The 12,025-nt window shown below is 37.2% G+C and overlaps 2 protein-coding genes across 3 annotated transcripts; both read left to right on the top strand.

Moving 5' to 3' along the window:
• LOC113871096 (ABC transporter C family member 14-like) lies at positions 1-7,706 on the top strand. Of its 2 annotated transcripts, XM_027507870.1 has the most exons (12): positions 25-175; positions 398-2,577; positions 2,680-3,000; positions 3,216-3,302; positions 3,396-4,025; positions 4,166-4,330; positions 4,571-4,865; positions 5,244-5,458; positions 6,019-6,324; positions 6,675-6,738; positions 6,838-7,077; positions 7,220-7,706. In XM_027507870.1, the coding sequence occupies exons 2-12, from the start codon at positions 484-486 to the stop codon at positions 7,318-7,320; spliced, it is 4,518 nt and encodes a 1,505-aa protein (XP_027363671.1). In that variant the 5' UTR covers positions 25-175; positions 398-483; the 3' UTR covers positions 7,321-7,706. The 2 variants fall into 2 exon arrangements, 1 of the variants encoding a protein (XP_027363671.1); XR_003505753.1 differs by having other exon boundaries at positions 1-175; positions 5,244-5,454; positions 6,675-7,077; positions 7,220-7,647.
• An 889-nt stretch (positions 7,707-8,595) lies between these two features.
• Positions 8,596-10,035, top strand: LOC113871098. Its single transcript, XM_027507872.1, has 3 exons — positions 8,596-8,999; positions 9,179-9,300; positions 9,614-10,035. The coding sequence occupies exons 1-3, from the start codon at positions 8,741-8,743 to the stop codon at positions 9,728-9,730; spliced, it is 498 nt and encodes a 165-aa protein (XP_027363673.1). The 5' UTR covers positions 8,596-8,740; the 3' UTR covers positions 9,731-10,035.
• Positions 10,036-12,025: the final 1,990 nt, after the last annotated feature.

Here is a 12,025-nt window from a genome sequence, read left to right as displayed (position 1 = left end):
GTTGAGCTTGCGAAACATTTAGGCATAAAAAGGAAGATCACACCACGGTATCCTCGAGTTCAGAGCGACTTACTGTTGCTCAGGACTGTCTTTTTGGTTTGGCTTCAACTTTATAGCTTTCTTTTTTCTGGGTTGGGGTGGTGGTGTTGTTTTAGAATCGTGAAAGCTCATAAAGGTAAGTTTTTTTTTTTAAATATACGTATAAGAACGAGCGAACTGTTTTCTCCAAGCCTCTCTTTTTCATTGCTGTTCATCCACCTATTGCTTTTTGTTTCATTTTGTTGCATTTTGGCTTCTTATCAGCAGCATAATAATCACTTTATATCTGTCCGTTATTAGCCGAAAGAGCCATTATCTATCACCTTTATTTTTCTGTAACCTTGTTTAATTCTTTCAGGGGGTGCAAATTGGTGAGAAAGAAGATTGATGAGACTTTTATAGTTTTGCAACACAAGTTTAGTTTCTTCTTGGGGTTGCACCAACATGTCTTCTGAAGCTTTTACATGGATCACGTACCTCTCATGTTCACCCTCAAGGGACACATTTCTCTCGACTTCAAGTCTACCTCAGTGGCTGAGATTCATTTTCCTCTCTCCATGTCCTCAGAGAGCTATTTTCTCTGCTGTTGACATCCTACTCCTGTTGACCCTCTTTGTGTTTGCTGTTATAAAGCTCTATTCTAGGTTCACTTCCAATGGCAACCCCAACTCAGAGCTCAACAAGCCCCTTATCAGAAACAACGCGGCTTCTGACAGAACAACCTTATGGTTTAAACTAACTCTAATTGTATCAGCTGTTCTGACAATATTGTACACTGTCGCTTGCATTCTGTTATTTAGCAGTTCCACCAAAGTTCCATGGAAGCAAATTGATGGACTCTTCTGGTTAGTTCAGGCCGTAACACAATTAGTGCTTGCAATCCTAATCATCCATGAGAAAAGATTTGAAGCTGTTGTTCATCCTCTGTCGCTTAGAATATATTGGATTGCAAGTTTCATTATCGTTTCTTTGTTCACAGCTTCTGGGGTTATACGTTTGGTATCTGTGGAATTGGAAGACGGGATTAACTTCAGCTTTATGGTTGATGATATAGTCTCCTTCATTTCTCTTCCTCTATCACTGTTTCTACTTTGTGTTGCTGTTAAAGGGTCCACCGGGATCGAGTCCAGAGAAGAAACACAATCGCTTATCGATGATGAAACCAAACTATATGACAAATCCAATGTTACTGGCTTTGCTTCAGCTTCTGCAGTATCCAAGGCCTTTTGGATATGGATAAACCCCTTATTGAGTAAAGGTTATAAGTCACCGCTGAAGATTGATGAAATTCCTTCACTTTCACCACAGCATAGAGCAGAGAGGATGTCAGTTATCTTTGAATCGAAGTGGCCTAAATCAGATGAGAGGTCGAAGCACCCGGTTCGAACCACGTTGGTTCGGTGTTTCTGGAAGGAGATAGCCTTCACTGCTTTCCTTGCTGTTGTTAGGCTATGTGTCATGTTTGTAGGGCCAGTTCTCATTCAAAGTTTTGTTGATTTCACATCAGGGAAGGGTAGCTCTCCATATGAAGGTTACTACCTCGTGTTGGTTCTATTGTGTGCCAAATTTGTAGAAGTTTTGACCACTCACCATTTCAACTTCAACTCTCAGAAGCTTGGGATGCTTATCAGATGCACTCTTATCACTTCCTTGTACAAGAAGGGGTTGAGGCTATCGTGTTCCGCTAGGCAGGATCATGGGGTTGGTCCCATTGTGAATTACATGGCTGTGGATACTCAGCAATTATCTGATATGATGCTTCAGTTACATGCTGTGTGGATGATGCCATTTCAAGTTGGTATTGGCTTGTTTTTGCTTTACAATTGTCTAGGTGCTTCAGTACTCACGGCTTTGGTTGGACTTCTTGGTGTTCTTGCCTTTGTTGTGGTGGCTACTAAGAGAAACAAGCGTTTCCAGTTTAATGCAATGATGAACCGGGACTCAAGAATGAAAGCAGTTAATGAGATGCTTAACTACATGCGTGTCATCAAGTTCCAAGCATGGGAAGAGCATTTCAATGAGAGAATTTCGGGTTTCCGTAAGTCAGAGTTTGACTGGCTTTCCAAGTTTTTGTACTCAATCTGCAGCAATATTATTGTGCTGTGGAGCACGCCAATGTTGATATCAACTCTCACCTTTGGTACCGCAATTTTTCTTGGAGTTCCACTTGATGCAGGCACGGTTTTCACCACAACAACTGTGTTTAAGATCCTGCAGGAACCTATTAGGACCTTTCCTCAGTCTATGATATCACTTTCACAAGCATTGGTGTCACTTGGGAGGTTAGATAGGTACATGTCTAGCAGGGAATTGTTAAATGATTCGGTTGAGAGAGAGGAAGGGTGTGATGGACACACTGCTGTGGAGGTCACTGATGGGACTTTTAGCTGGGATGATGATGGCCTAGTGCAAGACTTGAAAAACATTAATTTGGAGATTAATAAAGGGGAGCTTACAGCTATTGTTGGGACTGTGGGGTCTGGAAAATCTTCTCTCCTTGCATCAATTCTTGGTGAAATGCACAAAATTTCGGGAAAGGTATATAAATTTTTGTTTGGCGATGTGAACTTTATTTTCTTTTCCATGCAGTCTCTAATTTGTACCATGATGTTCATTTCTGATTGTATATTTTGGTAACAGATTAAAGTTAGTGGGAGTACTGCTTATGTTGCACAAACATCTTGGATTCAGAATGGGACCATAGAAGAAAACATTCTCTTTGATTTACCAATGAATAGACAGAAGTACAATGAAGTTGTGAGGGTTTGTTGCTTGGAGAAAGACTTGGAAATGATGGAGCATGGGGATCAGACAGAGATTGGAGAGCGTGGCATCAACCTTAGTGGGGGTCAGAAGCAGCGTATACAACTTGCCAGGGCTGTATATCAAGACTCTGATATATATCTTCTTGATGATGTCTTCAGTGCTGTTGATGCACATACTGGCACTGAAATATTCAAGGTGGTTTCTCTAATCTTTCTTTTATTGTTTCCCCTCTCAGCATTCTGTAATGTTTGTTGCTTGAAGTCATCTTATTGAATTGTTGCATTAAGAAATGAGGTAGAATTCAGTTTGTTTGATTAGTAATTTAAGTGTACAAACATAGCTGTTTATTTACATAATTATGCTTTGCTTGTTAGTTTAGCCAAATTTTAAATCAGAGTCCTTTAATACAGGAATGCGTGAGAGGGTCTCTAAAAGGCAAGACCGTTATTCTTGTAACACATCAAGTAGATTTCCTACACAATGTGGATCTTATAATGGTAAGTCTCTTTTTCTAGTCCTGTAATGTTGTCTCATTCAATCTTCAATTAACTTGGTGGGTGATTCAAATACATATGTTTGCTTGCTTAAAGGTGATGAGGGAGGGAACAATAGTCCAATCAGGGAAGTACAATGATCTACTTGCTTCTGGAATGGATTTCAGTGCACTTGTAGCAGCACACGAGACCTCTATGGAACTAGTAGAGCAAGGTGCGGGCATGCCTGGGGAAAATTTGAACAAACCAATGAAATCTCCAAGGGCAGCTTCTAACAACAAAGAAGCAAATGGTGAAAGCAATTCACTTGAGCAGCCAAAGTCTGGCAAGGAAGGTTCTAAACTCATCAAAGAAGAGGAGAGAGAAACTGGGAAAGTTAGCTTCCATATCTATAAACTCTACTGCACTGAGGCTTTTGGTTGGTGGGGGATTATAGGAGTAATCTTTCTTTCTGTGTTGTGGCAAGCAGCTATGATGGCAAGTGATTATTGGCTGGCATATGAAACATCTGAAGAGCGTGCTCAGCTTTTTAATCCTTCCTTGTTTATTTCCATCTATGCAATTATTGCTGCAGTTTCAGTTATTTTGATTGTGCTACGATCCTACTGGGTTACAATCTTGGGGTTAAAGACAGCACAGATTTTCTTCTCTCAAATTCTTCATAGCATATTGCATGCCCCCATGTCTTTCTTTGACACTACTCCATCCGGGAGAATTCTAAGCAGGGTAAGAACTTGAAGGCTCAAGTGTGTTGTGTTAAGTATTACATGCAATGACGACCTAATTCAGAATGACATAAACTTACTACATTACTGTCTATTCCGGTCCACATGTAGATGACTTTTATTTTTCTTACACTTCTACAGGCATCCACTGATCAGACCAACGTTGACATCTTTATCCCCTTGTTCCTGAATTTTGTGGTGGCCATGTACATTACAGTGATTAGCATCTTCATTATCACATGTCAAAACTCTTGGCCAACAGCTTTCTTGTTAATTCCTCTTGCTTGGTTAAACATTTGGTACCGGGTATGTATATGGTTGTTCTGTTAGTCCAATGTATTGCTGGCATATTTTAAGATTTAAAGCATGAGACATAACATAGATTTATTAATGTTCTCTCTTTCTTAGATTGACAATCATTGTCTATATCCTTGAAATTTTCGAGGCCGGAGACAAAAATAAATAGGATTAATCTGTAACTTCAAATATTAAAGTAATTAGGTAGCTGTGGTATAACGACTTTCTTAAAACGGTTGGGTTTTGCAGGGTTATTTTCTTGCTTCATCTCGTGAGCTAACTCGCTTGGATTCAATTACAAAAGCACCTGTGATTCATCATTTTTCAGAAAGCATTTCCGGGGTCATGACAATTCGCGCATTCAGAAAGCAAAAGGAATTTTGTGGAGAAAATATCAAACGAGTGAACGCTAATTTGAGAATGGATTTCCACAACTTCAGTTCCAATGCGTGGTTGGGTTTCCGCCTAGAATTACTTGGAAGCTTTGTTTTTTGCTGTTCGGCTCTGTTCATGATCATGTTACCCAGCAGTATCATAAAGCCAGGTAAACTTACTATAATAGGATTTGTCAAATGGTTCCCTAATCTAGTCATCATCCTTCACAATATATCTGGTTTCATCTTTCTTAGTAATTCTTGGTTGTTACTATGATTAATAATTCTTGCAACTAGTAGCTGTTCCATTCAAAATTCTTTGCAAATTCCTTATAATACTATATACAAGCTTCTTTAAGGATGTAACTTTTATGAAATTTAATTAATAAATCCTACAATCACTCATGGTGGATATTTATTTGATAAAAAATGTTTTTTTTTTCTTCTAACATAATTGTATCATATTATTAATCATCTGAAACGTGAAGTATATTATATGAAAATTTTAATGGGATATAAAGGTGACTGACTTGTTCTGCTTGATGTAGAAAATGTTGGAATGTCTCTCTCATATGGATTGTCATTAAATGCCGTGATGTTCTGGTCAATATATATGAGCTGTTTCATTGAAAACAAAATGGTATCCGTTGAGAGGATTAAACAGTTCACAAATATTCCATCGGAAGCAGAATGGAACATTAAGGATCGTTTGCCTCCTTCAAATTGGCCCGGTCAAGGCCATGTTGATATCAAAGACTTGCAGGTATCTATAATATAGCCAAATTCATTGTTTCTTGAGATGAATTTTTTTACACATCTGTGGCCCAATTTAGATAACTTCTAATTTGTGAGAGCTTTTAATTGTAAAAATCTTATTATTAAGGCTTCAAAGCACGATAAAGTTTATAAAAGCTGAAAAGAGTTTTTGAAAAAAAAAAAAGGAGTGTAAGTTGATTTTAATTTATGAAAAAAATTATTTTATTTTTAATTTTTTTTATAAATAATTATTGTAATGTTTAGAGTTTAATTTTGATATAAGATTTTTGCTTTGTTAACCAATTAAATATTATGAAAGTCAACAATATTTACTTGTCGTGGTAATTTCTGATTAAATATTAATGTAAAAAAATTACACAGTCTATTTTAATTAAATTCTTTGTATGAAGCTAAATAGGTATGTGCAAATCAAGTTATTGGTATATTTGTCTATGCAACTATCCTTGACAACAGTTCTAGTGATGTATTTTTCATTATCAATCTGCTTTGAGCAACGCACTGCTTTGTTATGATAAATTAATAATAACTTAATCTTGTGGCAAACAGGTCAGATATCGTCCAAACACTCCTTTGGTTCTTAAAGGCATCACCTTAAGCATCAATGGAGGAGAAAAGGTTGGTGTTGTTGGCAGAACTGGGAGTGGAAAATCAACTTTGATTCAAGTTTTCTTCAGACTGGTGGAACCTTCAGGAGGGAAAATAATCATTGATGGCATTGACATATCCGCCTTAGGTCTTCATGATCTTAGATCACGCTTTGGAATCATCCCTCAGGAGCCTGTCCTTTTTGAAGGAACTGTCAGAAGTAACATTGATCCAACTGGAATGTATACAGATGAAGATATATGGAAGGTGAATACCCTCAAGCCAATTCATCAATTCAGGGTGATTTTGAAAATACAGTTTGATTAAATACTTATTTAATAAAGTTTTTTATTCAATACTTCAAGACATAAATTTGACCATAGTAGTGAATTATTTTCATTGACAAATACTAACACCACACTTTCTAATAATACTTTTTTAACACACTTCTAATTTTTAATAAATTTTAATCATTAAGAATGGTGTGTATTATAGAGTGCGTTGCTATTCTTCCTTCTTCTCATAAACTTTTTCACACACACTTCAGTGGCGGAAGTTTTTGCTATCATTGGCCTAACTAGTCTCATTCTCACCACTTTTTCTTTTTCTTTTTGTAGAGTTTGGAACGTTGTCAACTAAAAGATGTAGTAGCTTCGAAGCCTGAAAAGCTTGACTCCTCAGGTTTCAAAGATTCTAATACCATTTTCTTTGAGCTGTGCTGAATTTCGCTTGCACCCCTTTTTAATTTTCTTTCTAATGGGAATGTTTTTGAATATACAGTGGTTGATAATGGAGATAACTGGAGTGTGGGGCAGAGGCAGTTGCTTTGTTTAGGGAGGGTTATGCTAAAGCAAAGCAGGTTGTTGTTTATGGATGAGGCAACAGCTTCTGTTGATTCTCAAACCGACGCTGTAATTCAGAAGATCATCCGAGAAGACTTCGCTGCACGTACTATTATCAGCATTGCTCATAGAATACCAACGGTCATGGACTGCGATAGAGTTCTAGTTGTAGATGCAGGTATGCTACTCTCTCTTGCTCTCTCTCATTCCAAGATTTTATATTATTTTCACCACTCACTCTCTGTTTTAACGCTACAAGTTATAACTTGGATGTTAAAACGTGATTATATTAAGTTTCTAAACATTTTTTCTTTTAACAGGGCGAGCAAGAGAATTTGACAAACCATCGAACTTGCTACAAAGGCAATCACTGTTTGGGGCTTTAGTTCAAGAGTATGCTAACCGCTCGAGTGGGCTATGATAAGAAACCTTCATCAATCCATAGTATAGCAACAAAGTAACGAAAACCCAGAAATGAAACATAACATTCTAAAGGCTAAGCCTTTTGATTGATCTTCAAAGTGCCATGTGAAGGGAAAATGGCAATTTCTTGTAGATGCTGAAAACTAGTGTAGAGCGTTCCAAATAATTCGAAGACGACCTCATTCATCGTCCGTGTATTACTATTTTGACAAGTTAAAAATGATGTATTCTTCTAGTTACATTCACCTAAAGTTACACAGCAATTGTAGGTCCTACATTATTGAATTATGCATCATTAATAATATACTATGAACTTCTAATTGTGCACTTGCTTATGACATTAATGTATTATTTTGGGTGTTAAATGTTGTTGCCTGTATTTAAGGGACGGAAGAGTGCAGTGAAAAATAAAACATGACTTTGCTTAAATTATCTTTTATGCGCGAAATAAATGTTATTTAAACGGACATAAATAAAAAATAGTAAAAAAGAATAGTTTACTCAAATGAATGAAAAAGAGAATAAAAAATATATATGTAATTTATATGAAAATATTTTTTAATAATAATTTTAAAAAATCAAAATTTTAATATATTTTTTCTTAATTAAGTAAAATTTTTAATCATTTTAAATTTATTTTTAATACAATATAAAAAAGCTTACCACTCTTTTCACACAAAATCTTACCATTTTGTGTAAGAAAGCATTTCAGTGGGTCTTGAATTTTTTTTTTACTCGTGTAAAACAAAACATCCATGAAATTTTTTTAATCTCTACACTTGGAAGCATTAAAGTCAATTCAGTCATCACAACAAGAGAACATAAAAGAATAATTTATCTTATTCTATTTTATTTTTAATACTTATTAAATATTAAATATAATAATTTATTCAGTCACTATTTTATGATTTTTTTATTTTAATAATAATTTATTATAAAATAATTAAATTTTTAAAAATAATTTTTATATTATTTACACACAAAAATATTTTTAAATTTTGATAATTTTTAATATATATATATATATATATAAGTTAAATTAAAAATTATTTCAAAATTTCAATTTATAAATATTGCGGGTTGCGAAATGCAATACACCGTGCATGTATAGCATATGCCAAGTTTGTATAACTATAATGTATAATTTTTTAATTTTTGCATTATTTTGGTAAATAGTTTTTAAAAATAATTTTTTTTTAAAAACTTATTTTTATCGTTTACTTGATTTATTTATTAAAATTTGCAAGGCACCATCGTATTGTACGGTGATATTGATAGCGAAGAGAAGTAGAGGAAACGACATCGTTGAAGAAGTTCTTGAATATAGAACATTTTATGCCCTAACCTAAACAAATCAAAATCCCTCGTTAAACCCTTTTGGTTCTACTTTCACAGTCCCCGGGTGAGAGACAAACAGAATGGGAAGGTCGCGAAGAAAATACAAGCAATCGAGAACGAAGGTTCGAGTGGGTCTGCCAAAGAAGAACCCTAGGCTTTTCAAACCCTCTTTCTCTGTTCCCCCAAAGCTTTTGCAATCCCTCGCCTACGAGCCCAAATGGGACGACCAAGGCACCGTTAACTACAACTACAACTCCTTCGGTGTCGCCTCCGATCCCAACTTCCTCCCTCCCCAAACCGATGACTCCATCGATTCCGGCAGCGAGCTCGAAGAAGACGGTGTGTTATTCTGAATTTGTCGTGTTCTATTGGTTGCGACATGCTTAATTAGATATTTTGTTTTACCAATCAAGCTAAACAATTAATTAGAGGATGATTGATTTGAACACTTGCCTAATATCACGAATTGTTGATATTTTGAAATGCAAATAATTTAATGTTCTATTTGTTTGGTGTAGACTTGAAATCAGCCCTAGGAAAGAAGCGAAGAGACGGGAAAACTGTAGCTCCTCAGCCTTTGACTGCGATGCAACGTTTTCATATTGGTCGTCTTGTCGAGAAATACGGTGATGATTATAAGGTTGGATTTTCGATATTTGGCTTTTTTATTTTCAGTTTTGTTTAATTAAAGTAAATTTTCATTGGAAATAGAAACACTTGTTAAACTTTTAAATCTTTAACACAATAAATTTTTATATATATTAAAACTTATTTTTGTTAGATGCTTAAAAACCCAGTTAACAAAATGTCCAGTCAGAGTAGAATAAAATGTATAATGAACTATTCTTTTGAGTTTGGCTCTTTTCGCGAGCTTAAATCATAAAACATTTATTTTCCGAATTTTTGGTTTAAAGGTTTACAAATTGTGCTTACGTTTTTGTTCTTTTTCCCAGAGTATGTTGCTGGATATAAAGCTAAATCCCATGCAGCATTCTGTTGGAACCTTACAGAAGCTGTGCATGAGGTATCATATGTATCAAAATAAGAATCCGCTCATTTTGACCAAATGAAATTCAAGGTTTATCTGTGGGGACAACTTTCTCAATTTGCACGTGGAAATGATTGGATCCGGTCATTTCACCAAAATTTTGTGACACTGAGGATGTGATTGTCTAGCATGTATGGTCGTTGGGAAATTTTGTTGATGTTTTCGAATTTATAAATTGTGGGTGGATTTTTGTTGGGGAGGATGGGTGCATTTGAGTCTCCTGTTTGTTTAGACTTTTCGCGCTAGGCTTCATAGAGACATCATGTGTTGCCCTCTGCTGTATGTTTGAAGTAATCTCACTAATTTGAATTATGGTTTATATACATTTGCAAAACCAGTTCTTATATTTTTATTTTTTTAATTTAATTTTTGGTTCCTTTCATTGAATGTCAGTTATTATATTTGCTACACATAAATTGTCTTGGCATGCAAATGGCCATCGGTAACAATTGCTAACGTAGAAGCCTATACATTGATCAAATTCAGGTGTTACCTTTAAAAATTGATGCTGCTTAGATACAAAGATACTAGACCAATTGGGCCTCTCCTCAAAACATAGAAGAGAAGGAGGGGTAAAAAGAGGATTACGAGCAAGGAGGCTGTCAGGGAAGATTCTAACAGAATAACAAATTGAATGACATTGAATGTCATGGAGGAGGGAGAAAGCGGCTGAGGGAGGGGATATAAGGTAGATTTATTAGAGGAGAGGGGGGAATTATCTAGGAAGTGATTGGGAGGTGGTTGCTGCCTAGGGGAAGTTTCTATTTTTAATCATCATTGTTTTTCTTATTTTTCTGCTGTACTATCAGGGGGTTTCCCTGAGGTTTTGGTGTAAATTCCAAAAACATAGTTCCTATCAAGTTGGTATCAGAGCTCTTGATCCTAGGAGCGTCTGATGGTGTCGACGAGAATGGAGAACAAGCTGGAAAACGTCGAACGAAGATTGGAGGGCATGCAGGTTGCTATGCAGGAGGAGTTCAGGAGACAGAAGGAGGAGATGATGACAGCAATGATGACCAGGTTGGAATCGGCTCTACAGGTGATGAGGGCAGAAAAGGAAGGAACCAATGATAACACCGAAGGGGGCAATGGAGAGGGCGATACTTGGAGGAGGGAGGAAAGGGTGAAACAGGTGGAAGTGCCCTATTTCGCGGGGGATGATCCGTATGGATGGGTGTACAGGGCAGAGCGATACTTCGAAATTAATGCCATTCCAGAAGCAAAGAAGGTGGATACGGTTGTAGTATATTTGGAAGGGAAGGCGCTCAATTGGTATCAATGGTGGGAGCCGCGGGTACCAACCACCACCTAGCTGGCGTTTCGACAAGCTTTGGGAGAATCCCTACGAGGCATTAATGGGACTGAAACAAAGCGGAACGATTATGGAGTACAGGGAGTAATTCGAGCTGTTCTCTGCTCTGCTACGATTCGCTGATGAGGAATTCATGATTGGGGCCTTCCCTAACAGCCTGAAAGAAGAAATCAAAGCAGAGGTTAGGTTGAGAGATTCAGGGGATTTGAGCACGATGATGGAGATGGCCCAAAAAGTCGAAAAAAAATAGGGTGTTGGGCCTCTCATTTGGGCCGAAACCAGCGGAGCCCAATACGTGCCTAGGCAAAGTTGGACTAGAAGAAGCGAACCCACTTATTCTCTTGGGCCTAGGGCTTCTAATCGCACCAATAGCAATCGGGTTGAGACGCAAGGGAGTCCAAATCACTCTCGCGACCTAATCTCCTCTTCCTCACATCGTAGAGGCTTGGGGTTCAAACAATTGACTGAAGAAGAGGAGAACGAGAAGCGACGGAGGGGGCTCTGTTTTTGCTGCGATGAGAGGTTTTTGTCGGGCCATGTATGTCGCAATAAGCAGCTCCATGTCATTCTATTGGGTGAAGAAGATGCGACCCAAGTCAATGTTCTCGAGGAGGATGAAGCTGAAGAGGTAAATCTTCAACTAAATGCCAGTAGTATCGCCAGTATGACTTCAAAGAACTCATTGAAGTTATGGGGACTGATCTCGGGTAAGAGGGTAATTGTAATGGTGGACTCGGGGGCATCGCACAACTTCTTTTCTCCAGGTTTGGTGGAAGAGCTAAATATCCCCACAGAGGCCACAAAGGGTATTTCGTGGAAGTGGGGGATGGGCAAAGGTTGGGAAGCCATGGGGTTTGTAAGGGGGTGGTGTTGGAGTTACCTAATTTACAAGTCATTCAAGACTTTTTCTTGTTTAACTTAGTGGGGGTGGATGTGGTGTTGGGGTATGAATGGCTCAAGAGCTTAGGGAAATTCAATGCTGACTTACGACAACACTTGATTGAG

Source organism: Abrus precatorius, unplaced genomic scaffold (genome assembly GCF_003935025.1).
Source record: "Abrus precatorius isolate BTA unplaced genomic scaffold, Abrus_2018 Scaffold7, whole genome shotgun sequence".
Taxonomy (NCBI): domain Eukaryota; kingdom Viridiplantae; phylum Streptophyta; class Magnoliopsida; order Fabales; family Fabaceae; genus Abrus; species Abrus precatorius.
The sequence above is the reverse complement of the archived record's forward strand: the minus strand, read 5'-3'. Positions and strand labels throughout refer to the sequence as shown.

Bases quoted from the DNA above. Each gene is read 5' to 3' on its own strand.
- LOC113871098 (XM_027507872.1), top strand. From the start codon at position 8,741: ATGGGAAGGTCGCGAAGAAAATACAAGCAATCGAGAACGAAGGTTCGA. The intron at 9,000-9,178 runs GTGTGTTATTCT...TGTTTGGTGTAG, and splicing joins CAGCGAGCTCGAAGAAGACG to ACTTGAAATCAGCCCTAGGA. The intron at 9,301-9,613 runs GTTGGATTTTCG...TCTTTTTCCCAG, and splicing joins AATACGGTGATGATTATAAG to AGTATGTTGCTGGATATAAA.
- LOC113871096 (XM_027507870.1), top strand. From the start codon at position 484: ATGTCTTCTGAAGCTTTTACATGGATCACGTACCTCTCATGTTCACCC. The intron at 3,303-3,395 runs GTAAGTCTCTTT...GCTTGCTTAAAG, and splicing joins ACAATGTGGATCTTATAATG to GTGATGAGGGAGGGAACAAT. The intron at 5,459-6,018 runs GTATCTATAATA...TGTGGCAAACAG, and splicing joins TTGATATCAAAGACTTGCAG to GTCAGATATCGTCCAAACAC.